At 44.9% G+C, this 17,198-nt stretch overlaps 1 protein-coding gene across 6 annotated transcripts in view; it reads left to right on the forward strand.

The window, feature by feature from the left end:
• The window catches only part of NFAT5 (nuclear factor of activated T cells 5), a 195,272-nt gene that overhangs the window by 173,735 nt on the left and 4,339 nt on the right, over positions 1 to 17,198 (forward strand). For all 6 annotated transcript variants that reach the window (XM_082270028.1, XM_082270026.1, XM_082270027.1 and 3 more), the window contains 3 exons: positions 6,900 to 7,051; positions 9,371 to 11,615; positions 15,244 to 15,461. In XM_082270028.1, the coding sequence (XP_082126154.1) occupies positions 6,900 to 7,051; positions 9,371 to 11,615; positions 15,244 to 15,458 (2,612 nt within the window). In that variant the 3' untranslated portion in view covers positions 15,459 to 15,461. The remainder of the gene's footprint in view (positions 1 to 6,899; positions 7,052 to 9,370; positions 11,616 to 15,243; positions 15,462 to 17,198) is intronic.

A 17,198-nucleotide genomic window follows, 5' to 3' on the forward strand; every position in this document is an offset into this window, starting at 1 on the left:
ACAAGATTGTGGAATTCTCTACCACAAGAGGTGGTTTCTGCGGGAAGTATGGTGGCTTTCAAAAGACTCTTAGATGTACATCTCAAGGATCAGATTATTCAGGGGTATGAGAAATGATTACAGCCACACACACCTACACAGGTTGAACTGGATGGACTATTGTCTTTATTCAACCTCACTACTATGTAACTATATATGTAAGAAACGCGTCAGCTTGGCAATGAGGGGGTGCATCAGGTCAAGCCATGGGATTCTGGCACTAGAACGTGCTTCCTACTTTTGTGAGTATGGATTTGGCTGTTTGTTGTTCTATAATAAAGCTTTGGTAATGCATTAGGCGCCCTCCTGTATGCTGTTTTTTATTTATTTATTTTTTTTTTATACTACAATAATGAGCATTAAATGATGGTCCAGTTGGTTCTTTGGTCAAGGGCCCTCTGCTGCATATCTAGCACTGGCTGCTATATACTCTTTTCATCCATATGTTGTGGAAACTCATGTCCTATCTTTGGGTGGGATTAGGCAATAGATGTAATCAGATGGTCACACGGGTGATACCGGGACATGTTTTGATGCCTTTGTACTTCCTCGATTTCATGTGAGAACAAAGTCAGTTCTTTGATGTTGATAAGATCAGAACGGGGGTCCATTTGGAGCATTGACTTTGTGGCTTCTTCCTGCCAGTCCCCCAGTCAGGAAGAGAGCCAGGGACCAGTCGTAGCTGTGCTATGCCATGCCCAGCTTCTTCAAGTATTTCCTGGCCAGGGTCTGGAGACTTATCAAAGGTTCCCACAGAGATTGCATGCACGGGACTGGCAGTGTCTAGGCTAAAGGCCTCAGAGAACAGAGGATATAAAATGTAATGGCTAAGTGAGAGAACAGATGGCAATGTGAGATGTTTCTCCACAAACGTCTCTCGGCGTCTTCTCAGATTAAACAGGTCTATTTTTGGACTTTGAGCAAATATTCCATGTGTACTGCTGGCTCCTATCCATTTTATTCATGTGAGAGACTATGAGCATGCCACTTTTAAACGAAATAAGGATATGGGCTGTTTATTTACAAATGATATAACGTTTTCACTGCATTGAAGCTATGTGCAATGACGCTTTCCCATCATGCATACAGTCCTCTGTTCCTCTTGAGTCATTGTTACAAAATGGGCCTGTCTGTATTTGGGCCCAGAGCCATAGATTCTGTTCTCTGCAAAAGCTGGCCTTCCTTTTGGTTTGAACACACAGACTCTGCATTAAAGCTGAATTATCTCTGAAGCTGGAATCCAGGAAATCTAAAAAAAAAAAGTGGAGCTGCGCCCTCACTGCAAGGGTTAAATCTTTGTTTCTATCTAGGGCAGGGATTCCCAAACTACAGCCCTCCAGTTGTTCAGGAACTACAATACCCATCATGCCTAGGCATGTATGTGAATGTCAGAGTTTTCAAATTCCTCATGGGATGTGTAGTTCTGCAACAGCTGCATGGCCGTAAGTTTGGGAATCCCTGGTCTAGGGATTTGGAAGAGCTGATTTACTTATCTCCTCCTCCTCTCCGCTTTTAAACCGGTTCCCCCAGCCTCCTCTCCCCATGTTCCTAGAAATCTAAAGTCTTCTCATGTCATCAAAACCAATGGAGGGTCCTTAGCCCTGCATTGGATTTGAGAAAACCAAGGGACAGTCCACCGCCGGAGCTTGGAGGAGCGCTGTCTGCTGGGAGAATGGGGAATCGGATAGGTAACGCCAAAAGTAATCACATTTAAGCCCTAGATGAGCCCAAAAGGGTAATGGTGATGACCGCACACAAAGTCAAGGATGGTGCAACACCTTTTGTTAATGTGTAGAAATTATTTATTAAAAAAGGTAAGCAAAAGACAGTATATGGACATTGACCAGCTTAAAAACAAAAACCTCTAGACTGCGGTATGAAATTTTAAAGGAGTAAGGTAACTCATAGTTAGCTCCTTGTGGGGATGATGTTACCAACCAGGTCTGTACAGTGGTGCTGGCGGCCTCACTATGGTCATGCCATGGAGAACGGAAAAGTGTCCAGGGTGAAGAACGTGGAGATGGAGACCCAGGTCACAAGGTGCCCATGGTGAACGGGCAAGGAGAAGTGTGGTTTTATAGTGGCGTCTCCGTGTCGGGGCCTGAGCTCCGTGGTGAGTTTGCACCAGGATGAGAGCCGGACGTGACATTAGGGAAGCCGACCAGGACGAGGCTTGAGTCGCTGGTGGTGAAGGCTGAAACCACTGGTTGAGCGAAGATCACCCTCCACATCTGCAATCTGCGCTCCACCAGTGGCAGATATACCATGGAACACTGCGAGGACAATCCTTGTCAAGTGGAGAAAATATGGCACAACAGTGACATTACCAAGAACTGAATGTCCCTCCAAAATTGATGAGAAGAAAACTGGTCATCGAGGCTGGCAAGAGGCCTACAGCAACATTAAGGAGCTGCAGGAATATCTGGCTGTGTGGTACATGTGACAACAATCTCCCATATTCATCTATCTGGACTATGGGGTAGAGTGGCAAAATGGAATCCTTTTCTTAAAAAGAAAAAAATCCAAGCCTGGCTAAATTTTGCAAAAACACATCTGTAGTCTCCCAAAAGCATGTGGGAAAATGTGTTCTGGTCTGATACAACCAAGGTTGAACTTCTTGGCCATAATTCCAAAAGATATGTTTGGTGCAAAAACAACACTGCACATCACTAAAAGAGCACCATACCCACCGTGAAGCATGGTGGTGGCAGCATCATGCTTTGGGGCTGTTTTTCTTCAGCTGGAACAGGGGCCTTAGTCAAGGTAGAGGGAATTATGAACAGTTCCAAATACCAGTCAATATTGGCACAAAACCTTCAGGCTTCTGCTAGAAAGCTGAACATGAAGAGGAACTTCATCTTTCAGCGTGACAATGACACAAAGCATCCATCCAAATCAACAAAGGAATGGCCGAGCCAGAAGAAGAATATAGTTTTGTAATGTCCCAGCCAGAGCCCAGACCTGAATCCGATTTGAAAATCTGTGGGGTGATCTGAAAAGGGCTGTGCACAGGAGATGCCCTTGCAATCTGACAGATTTGGAGTGTTTTTTTTGGAAAGAAGAGTGGGCTCCTTGGCTGACCACTGCATCTACAGACCTCAACGTTGCCCGCTTCTTCAAAAGACCTTGAACAGCACATCCTAAAACCCCCAGTCTAATATGAAATCTTTGCCTGGGGGAGACCTTGCTAATGCAGTATACCTACCTTGTGTCTTTTTGCTGTGCTCAGTCTTGCCATGGCGTGTGACCTGTGACATGAAACTGTCTTCCACAACCTCACCTTAGTAGCAGAGTTGGGCTGTTCCTCATCCAGTTTTAAACTTCTTACACAGCTGTTTGTTTCAGTTAAAGAGGTTGTAAACCTCCGAATTTAAAAAAAAAAAAAAAAACAAACACCTGAAAGAAAAACACATAATGAGCTAGTATGCATCGCATACTAGCTCATGAGGAAATACTTACCTAAGAACGAAGCCCCGTAGTGCCGACCGCTTACCTGTCCATGGGCGACATGTTCTGTCGCCCTTCTTCCGGGTTTGCGACATCCGGCCATCTGATTGGCCGGAGCCGCGATGATGTCACTCCCGAGCATGCGGGCGGGAGCCGACGGTAACGGCACGGGGCTCTAAAGGAACGGCACGAGCGGCCGTTCCTTCAGAGCGCATGCGCCAGTGATGTCACTGGCTGCGTGCAAAGTAAATATCTCCTAAATGGTACATGTTTAGGAGATATTTACAGTACCTATAGGTAAGCCTTAATATAGGCTCACCAATAGGTACAAGTTGCAGAGGAGGGTTTACTTCCTCTTTAATGTGTTAGTTCCTACATATAAAATTGATTATCATTAGCACCTGCTTTGTATAAGTGATTAACCACACACCTGACTCTAATCCTACAAAATCACTGCACTTGGTTGATACTGATATTGAAGTTTTTTTTTTTTTTTTAATGTATGTATTTTTTTTTAAATAATTGTATTATACTCAACTTTTTAATTAATATCATGAATTTAAATAAATATGAATTTATAGTCCGCCATCATTGGCACCTTTGAATTGTTATTAAAAATTCTGCTTGCTGTATTTTTTGGTGCATACTTGGCAAACCGCACCTCCCCATTGAAATGCATTGAAGTCGCAGCTAGAACGCATCTGTGTTGCGTTTTAAATGCAATTTTCGAGTCACATGGCCTAAAAAACACACACCATAAGCGCAATAAAATCGTGGACGTTTTCAGCAGCTGTTATTGACTTTTTTGTTTTCTTTCGGCACAACGCTGAAAACCCAATTGGCGGCCTTAATTTTGGTGCATCGCTAAGACCCGGTTCACACTACTCCGACTTGGGACACGACTTTTGAGACCTCAAGTTGCCCCAAGTCGCTTGTCATTACTAATTCAATGTAAATGAATGAGAGCCGTCTTAATATGCACTACTGAAGTCGCTCCGACTTCAGAAAAGGTTCCTGTACTACTTCAAGGCGACCTCTATCAGACTTGTGCACATAGACTTCAATGGGAGTCGCCTCTAAGTCGGATCCTTATCTTATTTCAAGGGACTGTGATCAGACTTTCCAGGAAGAAGAAAAGGATTACCCAGGCATTCCCCACAGACAAAGTCGTCTATCATTTAAGTCGCTTCAAAGTAGTACACAAGTCGCGCTAAAAAGTCGCTCTTTCATGGGGTGACTTTCTGGTCGTGGTAGTGTGAACCGGCTCTAATATATATGTTATGTATATGTCAGCCCTGCCCAGTTTGTCACTGCTGGATTTTCCAAAAAATTTTTATGTGCCCAAGCATACACTTTGAAGTCACAGAAATGTGTATGCAGTCAGACGTTGAACCTTCATTTTCATATTTTTGCTCCATCCTATATTTTGGCTTAAAAATTAATATTTACTAAAATATTGCTTCTTTCTGTACACTGACCTGCTTTGCCATTTTTGGTGGCAGGTTTGCGCCTCTCATAGCAATCAACTAGTTGTATATAAGATCTCCCCATTGTAGAAACCCATGCTGTACAGTTATGCCGTCTTTCTGTAGAATCCGTTTTCTGTTCAGCCTAATATTTAAGGACAAGCCAGGCCTGTAATTTCAGGTGATTTGCTTTTTCAGCCTGTGGCAAACCTGTTCCACTATTTTAAGGTTTATCCTTGAATCACCTTTGCGTAGTCCTCAGGGTAATGGCAGACTCCTAAATCGGCCACACAGCACAAGGCTTCTCCCATCTCATCCATGCAGAGATCTGATGAAGGGGGGATCTGTTCTGCTTCCACATCTATGTGTTTCAAGATACCCGCACCTGTGCATAAATTTAAATATGTGATATTATGTAGCTTTGCAGGTGTCAGGAAATGTAAAGGGAATCGTCCAAATTTCATTTTTTTTTAGTTTTAGTTTTGAAATGGAGTGGAGAGGGATTACAACACCCAGGGATCCTCAAACTGCGGCCCTCCAGCTGTTGCAGAACTACACATCCCATGAGGCATTGTAAAACTCTGACATTCACAGGCATGGCTGTGCATGATGGGAATTATAGTTCCAGAACAACTGAATGGCCATAGTTTGAAGACCCCTGCAACACCCGTCTGTTTTTATTGCTGTCTTAAAGCGGAGTTCCGGCCTCGGACATGATTTTTTTAAATAAAAATACCCCCGGGACAGTCCTAGTGCATTGCACAATGGATAGCCTCTGAACTGTCCCGGGTCGCACTTAACTTTTAGAAGAAATACTTACCTTGAATATTTCTTCTCCAGGGCTGCCATCTCAGGTGTGGGCAGCTGAAGCCAGCGCGTCCTCTTCTGCATCCTCTTCCGTGTCCTCTTCGGTCCCACAATGCACTGCACCGGCCCCGCTGTCACTTCCGGTGCAGGCATGTCACCCCTGCACAGCTTCTGGGCATGGAAGTGACGAGCGGGGCCGGTGCAGGCGCATTGATTCCTGGGAGCGATGACGTTCAGCTCCAAGGAATCAATGCAAGGAGGAAGTGACGGCGCGGGCCACGGCCCGCAGAGGGAGGAAGAGGAATAAAGCTGAGTATATTTTCTTCAATAACAAGGTAAGTAACAAGCCAAAAGGTTGGACGTCCATGCTGTAAAGTCTCTTAAAGCGTCGCCTATGGATTGTACAATTTAGGTTATCTGTTACTATTGCACAGGTGTGCCCGATTTTAAAGCGCGACATGTTTGGTATCTATTTACTTGGCATAAAATCATCTATTATATTTTACAGAAACACTGGGTATTGTGTTTTTCTGCATTCAAATTTGAAAAGTCGCTGCACAAATACAGTGTCACATAAAAAATTGCAACACCCACCAATTTGTTCTCTAGGGCCTCTGCTTTAAAAAAAAAAATATGTTTTGGGGATTTTAAGAAATTTTCTAGCAAAAAAATACTGATTGTTACATGTAAACATAAAGTCCCAGAAAAGGCCTGGAGCTAAAGAGAAAGAGAAGTTCATGTCAAATGCAGCAGTTTCCCTTCCAGCTCGGTGCTGATGCGTGTGTTTGAATGCAAAATCCAGCGTTTGACAAGAAAAGGCTGCAATCCAAACACACCTCAATAGGACTTGTTGCACCCTTAGAAAAGAAAAAAAAAACCAGCAGTTTTGTAACTGTAAGCTAGAAAGCCTAAACATTGTGATAGAACCTAAGCTGGGTACTCACAGTGATCCTGAATGCACTTTTTTTGGGGGGTAAGGCATTTTCTGTGAAAATGATAGCTGTCCAGGATTAAAATCTGAGCTCTAAAGTTTAACAGATGTCATTGTTTGCTGTGATTTGTAGTGTGTTGGATATTGCTGCAGTATTATGTTTTATGTACATTTTACCATCTTACTCTTCTCTTGCTCTGTACCTCCAGCAACCGTGACCTCACCTGTTTGCAACATTGACCAAGTGAACCTGCTCCCTCCCTCCAGAGGCTCTCCGCTTAAATCCAGCGGCATCATCAAAAATGAAGACGTGGCTCCTATGGAGCTGACCGGCGATCAGAGAGCTTCGCCTCTGTACAAAGTACGTGTCTGCTTTCCCCTGGCAAATATTTGGAATAGACTCGATTTTTGGCAGAATTTTAAGTAGATAAGTTATCGCCGCAATGAACTATTCTAATACAGATGTTTAAAAAAGCCTAGGAAGTATGGGCTAGAATATATAAATCACTGTCTTGTTGAAATTGTTACTGATGGGTCATTTACATGTGTTTGGTTACAATCATTTGGTTGTTTGCAAAGCCATGGGTAGATTTGAACTTAAAGTGGTTCTAAAGGCAGAAGGTTTTTATCTTAATGCATTCTATGCATTAAGATAAAAAAAAAAAAAAAACCTGTGTGCAGCAGCCCCCCTAATACTTACCTTAGCCCTATCTCGATCTAGTGATGTACACAAGAGCCTCGATTGTCCAGGACTCTCCCTCCTGATTGGCTAAGACACAGCAGCGGGCACCATTGTATTCTCATTTCCCCAGTAGGATCTAGTGTTCTCATTTCCCCAGTAGGATCTAGTGTTCTCATTTTCCCAGTAGGATCTAGTATTCTCATTTCCCCAGTAGGATCATGTATTCTTATTTCCCCAGTAGGATCTAGTATTCCTCATTTCCCCAGCAGGATCTAGTATTCTCATTTCCCCAGTAGGATCTAGTATTCTCATTTCCCCAGTAGGATCTAGTATTCTCATTTCCCCAGTAGGATCTAGTATTCTCATTTCCCCAGTAGGATCTAGTATTCTCATTTCCCCAGTAGGATCTAGTATTCTCATTTCCCCAGTAGGATCAAGTATTCTCATTTCCCCAGTAGGATCTAGTATTCTCATTTCCCCAGTAGGATCTAGTATTCTCATTTCCCCAGTAGGATCTAGTATTCTCATTTCCCCAGTAGGATCTAGTATTCCTCATTTCCCCAGTAGGATCTAGTATTCCTCATTTCCCCAGTAGGATCTAGTATTCTCATTTCCCCAGTAGGATCTAGTATTCCTCATTTCCCCAGTAGCATTTAGTATTCCTCATTTCCCCAGTAGGATCTAGTATTCCTCATTTCCCCAGTAGGATCTAGTATTCCTCATTTCCCCAGTAGGATCTAGTATTCCTCATTTCCCCAGTAGGATCTAGTATTCTCATTTCCCCAGTAGGATCTAGTATTCCTCATTTCCCCAGTAGGATCTAGTATTCTCATTTCCCCAGTAGGATCTAGTATTCCTCATTTCCCCAGTAGGATCTAGTATTCCTCATTTCCCCAGTAGGATCTAGTATTCTCATTTCCCCAGTAGGATCTAGTGTTCTCATTTCTCATATGTGGGCTATTTAATCCACGGTGATATTGCTAAATTTACAGCTACCCTTTGCAATCAAATACATTTCCTTTTTAAAGATATTAAAGACTTTTTTTTTTTTTTTAAATAAAAATAATTAAAAAGAAATTTAAATAATAAACACGGCATACTTGCCTGCTCTGTACAGTGGTTTTGCAAAGAGCAGCCCCAATCCTCCTATTCTCGGGTTGCCACCGGTGCTTCTGGCTCCTCCCTTCTGCCAATTGCCTCCACAGCAGGCGGCTTGCTATGGGGGCACCTGAGCAAGCTCACTACCGGGTCCATTCACACATGGAGCGTGGCTCGGCCCCGCCCCTGCTCACTGGCTGGAATTGACAGTAGCGGGAGCCAATGGCTACCACTGCTGTCTGAGCTCATGAGGAGAGAGAGAGACCTGGGAGAGCTGAGGCTCTCATGCAGATTGCTGAATCGAGATGGAGTGCAGGTAAATTTTAGGGGGGCTGAGGGCGCTACTGAATACACAAGGATTTTTTTTTTTTAACGTAGCTGAAATGATAAGATTGCAGCCATAGAAAAAAGAAATGTCAGATATTTACATACTATATCAGTATGTAAATGAGTGTGGAGGTAATTGGCGCTGCCAAATAAATTTGCATCATAATTTTGGAACACTGGTTTAATATAAGAGTCACTTATCTATTTATTTATTTACTAAGTCACTACATTTGCATATATATATTTCACGTATTTATCAATTTTTATTGGGCTTTGTATCTTGTACTACATATCATAATTCTTAAATATTGGCTTATTACATTTATACACATCCTACACCCCTCCCCTTATTTAATGTGTAAATATATTTGGCAGCGCCAATTACCTCCACACTCATTTACATACTGATATAGTTTTACTAAATTTTGAGGTAGGCCGCAGCCATTCTACAATTGTATTAATTTTTACATTAGCGTGGAAATTTTGATTTACATAAATGTCAGATATTGCCTTCCCTATATTCAAAAAAATAAGTTCAAAAACCTAAAGGGCTCTTTTGTCTTTTATCCACAGACATCCAACATTGTTGTGTCTGCTCAGCAAAACCTGGAGAATTCCTCCCCTAGTGGTTCCTTTTCACCCTGTGTGTCGCACTTGCCCACTGAGACTGACCAACAGACTCTGTTCACACAGGAGCCACTTTCCACCATTCAGACACAAGACATTGCTCAGCCCAGCAGTTTCCAAGCATCTCCTAGCCATAACGAGGACACCATCATGCAGCAAACAACACCATTTCAGTCAATGGAGGCCCAGCCAAGAGATACACTGCAGTCTGATAGGGCGTTGGTCACGCTGTCTCAGATGGCTGAAGCTACACAGCAGTCCCAGAAGCCAGCATTACAAGAACAAGCTCAAACACTGCAGCAACAAATCTCTAACAGTCTGTTTCCACCATCAAACAATGTTGGCCAGATGCAGAACACAATGCACCAGCTTCAGCCTGGCAGCTTCCAGTCTAATGTTTCCAATAACAACTCGGATGCAGATTTGGTTCAGCAAGTCCTTGAGGCCCAGCAGCAGTTGTCTTGTGTCCTGTTTTCTGGTCAAGGCAGCAGTGAAAATGAGCAATCCACAATTGGACAAGTCCAAGAGCAGATCAATGCTGGGATATTTCAGCCCGTTGGTTCCATACAAAACCAACCCAACCAGGGGATTTTCTCCTCCTCTGACCAAGTGCATAGCAGATCAGAGAACATGCTTTCTGCAAGGTCAGACAGCCTTCTCCAACAGGCTGAAAACTCGCTGTCAAATCAGCAACAAGCTATGGAAACCAATGCATCCCTTGTTATGGAGATGCAGCAAAGTATTCACCAGTCCCAAGGGTCCATTCAGTCTGACATTTTCCAAGCACAGAGCCCCAGCTCAGGAGCCATCCAGTCACCTGTGTTCCAGCACCAGCAAGGAAGCCATTTAATGGGTGGACTCTCCGCCAGTGAAGAGATGCAGATGCAGTGTGATATGTTCTCCACACCGGGCGTTACTGGGAATGATGGTTCTGCAGGGCAACAGCAAGTGTCGGCAACAAACTCCAGTATCTTTCAGAACTCAAGCTCAGCAGATGGTGACGGCACCTCTACTCAGCCAGAGCAAATGCAGAACAGCGTTTTCCCAAGCATGGTCCAAATGCAGCACGGCGGAGATGGGCAAACTCAAGTCGACCTTTTTTCGTCTGCAGAAGAGATGCTTGGAGTCCAGACAGGTGGAGGACAACAGCAAGGAGCCGGGCTGTTCCAGCAAGCTGGAGACATGATGGCGCTTCAGACGGGCAACTATTTACAGCAGTCCCCACACTCGCACAATCAACTTTACCACTCCCAGAACACATTATCGGATAACCAGAGCATGGCACAAGAAACGCAAGGATCTCTGTTTCACCCCCAGGCCTCCATGGTGCAGCATCAGAACTCCACTTCTGCACAGGATCAGATCCAGTCTTCGCTTTACCATCTGCAAGGCACGATATCGGGTCCGTCAGAGCAGCCAACCAACAACATGTTCTCAATGAGCTCCTTACAGGGCAACCAAGTGCCTCAGGAGAAGCAGATGTCTTTCTTCTCTAGCCAGAACACCCTTCCTGAGCAGCAGTCAGCATTCCAGCAACAGACTCAAATGTCTCATATGCAGAGCTCAATGTTAACCCAGGAGCAGCAGCAGCAGTCTCAGCAGAACTTGTTCCAGGCGCAAAACCAGCAGAACTCCCTCTTCCAGGCCACTCACTCCATGGTGGGTATGCAGAGCAGCCCTTCTCCCCATGAACAAAGTCAAAACCTTCTTTTTAGTGCACAGGGTTCTATGGCCAATATGGCTTCACCTGAGCAACAGCAAAGCATGATGTTTAGCCAAAGCCAAGAACCAATGGCCACTCAGGATCAGCAGAGCCAAGCCATGTTTCACACGCAAAATATGGAGTTTCAGGCCCAAAGTCCGGTCACCTCGCAGCACGAGCAGCAACAGGCACCCATGTTTCACAACTCCCCTCAGCTCCAGCTCGTTCAGCCCTCCCCATCATCTCAAGAGCAACAAGTGACACTATTTATGTCCTCCGCCTCCATGTCTGCTCTGCAAAGCAATATGAGTCAACAGGAACTTCAGCAGACAAGCTTGTTCCCTCAGTCTATCCAGGGAACCACACCCCCTCCTCAGCAACAGGCTTCTATGTTCCATAGTTCTGCAGGGGGCGCCATGAGCCAGATGCAGAGTGCATCAGCATCCTCTCCACAAGCCACCGGAATGTTCCTGTTTGGAATTCAGAACAGTAAGTTTTTTAAGCCATGTATCTGACTCACGCAGCCTAGTCTCCAATGAAAAAAATCAGTTTAATAAACAAGGTAGTGAGAGGGCAAAAACAATTGAAGCACCCACTGGCTCAGGTTAGGCTGCACACAACAGTCAAGGATATCCTACTGTGGGCACTCCAGCAGGTTTCCAGGAAAAGACGAGCATTTATACAAGGAGCGCCAGACTAAAAGGTAAGAGTCCAAATTAAATTATTGATATTGTGTTAAAAGACAGCCAACGTGTTTCGGAGGTCAAAGGAACTCCCCCTTCATCAGGGCTTCAGGTACAAAGGAGAACCTTGAGTGGACTCAAAAGTAAGGCTTTCCTGTTCCCCTCTTCATCAGGGCTTCAGTTTAAAATCAGAACCTTGAGTGGACTCAGGGTAAGGCTTTCCTGTTTGAATCTGTGCAGGGAAGCTTATTGCTGGATTAGGATTCCTGGGCAGCATTGTCTGCATCAGCAGTCAAAAAGGTTTTCTTTTTTTTATCTGCTGATGCAGACACTGCTGGCCAGGATTCCTAATCCAGCAATAAGCTTCCCTGCACAGATTCAAACAGGAAAGCCTTACTTTGGGTCCACTCAAGGTTCTCCTTTTTAACTGAAGCCCTGATGAAGGGAGAGTTCCTTTGACCCCCGAAACACGTTGGCTGTCTTTTAACACCATATCAAGAACTCTATCTTTTGGTCTGGCGCTCCTTCCATATATGCACGTCATGCAGCTTAGTGGCTGCAGCCATGTTAACCACTTCCCGACCACCCGCCGCATATATTCTGCGGCAGGGTGGCTCTCCTGCGCAAACAGACGTAGGGGTGCGTCGGTCGCGTGCGGGAAGCTAGGGGGCGAGCACACGCCGGCGCGCTCCCGCCCCAAATCCGCAGCGGGGAAGCCGATGCATGTGTCAGGTGGCTCCGATTGCTGCCTGCCACCCGCGATCGCTCCCCGATGAGAGAGAAGAACAGTCAGCTGTTGTAAACACAGCCGACCGTTCTTCTCCCTGCAATGATCATAGAGCGCCTGTGATCATTCTATATAGGTTCACATGTCTCTAAGGTCATTTCAGAAGCCACGCCCCCCCCCCACAGTTAGAATCACTCCCCTAGGCTCACATTTAACCCCTTGATCAGCCACAGGGTTAACCCCTTCCCTGTCAATGGCATTATTACAGTAATAGTGGATATTTTGAGCACTGATTACTGTAGTAATGTCACTGGTCCCCCCAAAAGTGTCAAAAATGTCACAATATCGCGCCGCTGGCAGCGCACGCCCCGATACCCGCTCCCGCGAGCTGCCGTACGGGTACGGCGGTTTGCGCAGGAGAGCCAGCCTGCTGTAGTATATCTGCGGTGGCTGATCAGGAAGCGGTTAAAGTGTAAATCCAGAAAAGGTGAACTAACACCATTCAGTCTCCTCTAACCAATCCCCCGAGCCCTCTGTATTTCTCCATTGGGTGTTAAGCTGTCACTGCCCATGCAACCAGTGCAGCCCGCTTTTCTCTCTGCGCTTTCGGGACAGATCAGTGTTTGATTGGTCAGCGCCGGCACAGAGCATCGCTGTGATCCGTCCTGGAACTACTGGAGGGAGAAGAGCAGGGATTTCAAATTCCTGGACCACTGTACCTGCTCCTTGTCCACTGACAGCTCATTACAGCAGGGATTGGTTGGGTGGGGAAGGGTGTAGGGCAGTGATGGTGAACCTTGGCACCCCAGATGTTTTGGAACTACATTTCCCATGATGCTCATGTACTCTGCAGTGTAGTGGAGCATCAAAGGAAATGTAGTTCCAAAACATCCGGGGTTCCAAGGTTCGCCATCACTGGTGTAGGGTGTTCACCTTTTGATTATTTCTAAAAAGGGTGAAATAACTCTTAAAACCCCCCAGCATACTTCTCCCCAGCATAGACATACTTTTCCTTGAGGCTATAAGTAATAAGCTTTGTCTGCTTTAACTTCTGCCAGAATATTATTGTTTGTATGAAAAAATACTGTCTGTGTCCCAAAAAAAGGGACACAGACAGTATTAAAAGCTTCATAAGAGTTTAATCCTTTTGCCGCCCTATCCAAAGCCTAAAATCAAACATGTACTTTTCAGATTGACTTTAAATGCCGTCTCCCCAACCACCTACTGTGTACAGACTTTTCCTTTGCTTCCTAGCCGCTCTATTTGGCTGCCGGGAGGAGTGGAAATACCTGGATATGGAGGAGTGTGTGACTTCATATGACTCCATAATTAAATTGTGTGGAGAGGTGGTGTAGCTCACAGTATTATACCATTGGAGGGTAGCATCCCTTGTACATGCAACTAATCAAACAATAAAGTGGTGGTACTTTAAAAATACCTCCAAGGGTTAATTATACAGAGGTAATATAAAATCTTTTTTTTGTAATGACAAATCTTTATTTTTGTACGTTTAAAAGAATCTGACAAGCATAAAACAGATATAGGGGTGGGGGAACTTACCTGGCCTGCACAGAGTCCTGACCTCACCCGATAGAACACCCTTGGGATTAATAAGAGCAGAGACTGCGAGCCAGGCCTTCTCTCCAACATCAGTGCCTGACTTCACAAATGCACTTCTGGAAGAAAAGTCAAATCTTCCCATAGACATATTCCTAAACCTTGTGGACAGCCTTCCCAGAAGAGTTGAAGCTGTTATAGCTGCAAAGGGTGGGCCAACTCAATATTGAACCCTACGGACTAAGACTGGGATGCCATTATAGTTCATGTGCGTGTAAAGGCAGGCGTCCCAATACTTTTGGTAATGTATATATGCAGTCTCGGCCAATTGTAGGGGAGGTGCCCCTAAGCATGCTGAGACTGGCCTATATATTCAGTGAACACCTGAGCTCTGGGTCCTTCCCAGATAGTGGATTGCACCAGCCAAGGGGGGAGGCAGGCACCTGCTGCCTTGTGGCCTCAGGTAGGCGACCTGAGGGCCTGAAGTGGAAATAGAAGAGTGGCCCTGGTACTTCTGAAGAGCTGACCGAAGGGGAGCATTGTCTGAGAGAATCAGTTTGAGACTCCTGTGAGTACAGACCATAGATCTAGGGGCTTGTTTCTTTTGGCTACCCCTTTGTGCTAGAACAGTCAGCTAAGGGTCCAACTGGAGCCAGTGGGGTAGGCTGCCAATTATGTGACCACTGTTTAGAGCCAATCACAGCAGTCAAATGATGGAGAAGCCACGCTGCCTCCTGTGCAATCTGTTGATTGCCACACATAAATTCTTCTTTGTAGTTATTATTTATTTCATAGGTCAACATTGTATACCCATTCTACACCATTCTACCCAGACCATTTGATGGAAATACCAAACGCCTTGCTTCATTACCAGCATATGCTTCCAAATCATCAAACATATTACTGTATTCTCTCTTTCCTCTAGTCCTGCTAAAATCCCCCAAATTACTTTCGATTTATTTAACCTGATAAAAAAAAAAAAAAAAAATGCAGCTAAACTCAATGACTCTTCATGAGATCCATGAGGTTAAATCAAAACCTACTCTGATCTCTGAATGTTTCAGATCTCTTCTAAGTAAAAATGAGTTAATCATCAATTTAGCTCTATAGGTGTCAGTCTAGTAATCCAATTATCATTTTTTCTATTTAGATTGCACTCAGCTTCTCTCTCCAGCCACGGGGTCCATGTCCGATCAGATGATGGCGCTAGCTCAGACGGGGCAATCTCAAGGAGATGGGCAGTCTGTGACGTCACTCCTGTCCCAGCAGAATTCCTCAATGACAAATGATCAGAATATGGAGAAGATAAGCAATCTACTGGTGTCTCTCCACAACCAGGGGAACGGCATGTCTGGATCTTTCTAAATGGTAAACACGGGTAGGGGTTGAGCGCACCTGTCTGCCCTCAATCGGGTGTCTTGGGCAAACAGTTTTTTTTTTTTTTTTTACCAGTCAGTTTGAAGGTTATGACTTTTTTATTAGGAAATATTCAGAGTTCCTTCCATAGTAAAAGGGGTCCACCGTAGGCCAGTCCGACAAACTCCTGTCCTACTTCAGCCAGTCTTTCTCCAAACTTTCTCATATCCCCTAGCAAAGCCACCGAACTAGTGGTTTTGTTGTCATTCTTTATAGGCTACAAAAAAAACATCTTATGAATGTACATTTTCTTTTTTTAGTTAGGCCAATATGAAATATTTATTTTTTTTTTTTTATGAAAAGTGGTTTGCCCTGGGCAAATCATAGCCATTCGCAGCCAAACCTCTATTCCTAGGTTTTGCAGTTAGTGTTTCCATAAAGGCAAATGGTTTTTATAGGGCTGGTTAGCTATCCCAGCACCAAACCCTTCTTTCGTAGAGTTTGTTATCCTAGCACCCAACCCCCCTCCTTTCACAGGGTTGGCTATCCCAGGACCAAACCCTTCTCCTTTCGTAGAGTTTGTTATCCCAGGACCAAACCCTTCTCCTTTCGTAGAGTTTGTTATCCCAGGACCAAACCCTTCTCCTTTCGTAGAGTTTGTTATCCCAGGACCAAACCCTTCTCCTTTCGTAGAGTTTGTTATCCCAGGACCAAACCCCTCTCCTTTCGTAGAGTTTGTTATCCCAGGACCAAACCCTTCTCCTTTCGTAGAGTTTGTTATCCCAGGACCAAACCCTTCTTCTTTCGTAGAGTTTGTTATCCCAGGACCAAACCCTTCTCCTTTCGTACAGTTTGTTATCCTAGCACCCAACCCTCTTCCTTTCACAGGGTTGGCTATCCCAGGACCAAACCCTTCTCCTTTCGTAGAGTTTGTTATCCTAGCACCAAACCCTTCTCCTTTCACAGGGTTGGCTATCCCAGAACCAAACCCTTCTCCTTTCGAAGAGTTTGTTATCCCGGGACCAAACCCTTCTCCTTTCGTAGAGTTTGTTATCCCAGGACCAAACCCTTCTCCTTTCGTACAGTTTGTTATCCTAGCACCCAACCCTCTTCCTTTCACAGGGTTGGCTATCCCAGGACCAAACCCTTCTCCTTTCGTAGAGTTTGTTATCCTAGCACCAAACCCTTCTCCTTTCACAGGGTTGGCTATCCCAGAACCAAACCCTTCTCCTTTCGAAGAGTTTGTTATCCCGGGACCAAACCCTTCTCCTTTCGTAGAGTTTGTTATCCCGGGACCAGACCCTTCTCCTTTCGTAGAGTTTGTTATCCCGGGACCAAACCCTTCTCCTTTCGTAGAGTTTGCTATCCCAGCACCAAACCCTTCTCCTTTCGTAGAGTTTGTTATTCTAGCACCCAACCCATCTCCTTTTGCAGGGTTTACTATCCCAGCACCAAACCTTCCTTCTTTCATAGAGTTTGCTATCCCAGCACCCAACCCTCCACCTTTCACCAAGTTTCCTATCCCAGCACCCAACCCTCCACCTTTCGCAGGGTTTGCTATCGCTAACATTCCTTTCACAGGGTTTTCTATCGTAGCACCCAACCCTCCTCCTTTTGCAGGGTTTGCAGTCACAGCACCCAACCTTCCACCTTTCACAACAGCACAGGCTTGGGACCGGCCATGGTGGAGTTATTAGCTTTAAATCCTTTCCTGTTGTGTAGAAGCTCAGTTGGCCATTGGAGCAAAAG

The sequence above is a fragment of the Pelophylax lessonae genome, assembly GCF_965119305.1.
Source record: "Pelophylax lessonae genome assembly, chromosome: 10".
In the NCBI taxonomy this organism is placed as follows: domain Eukaryota; kingdom Metazoa; phylum Chordata; class Amphibia; order Anura; family Ranidae; genus Pelophylax; species Pelophylax lessonae.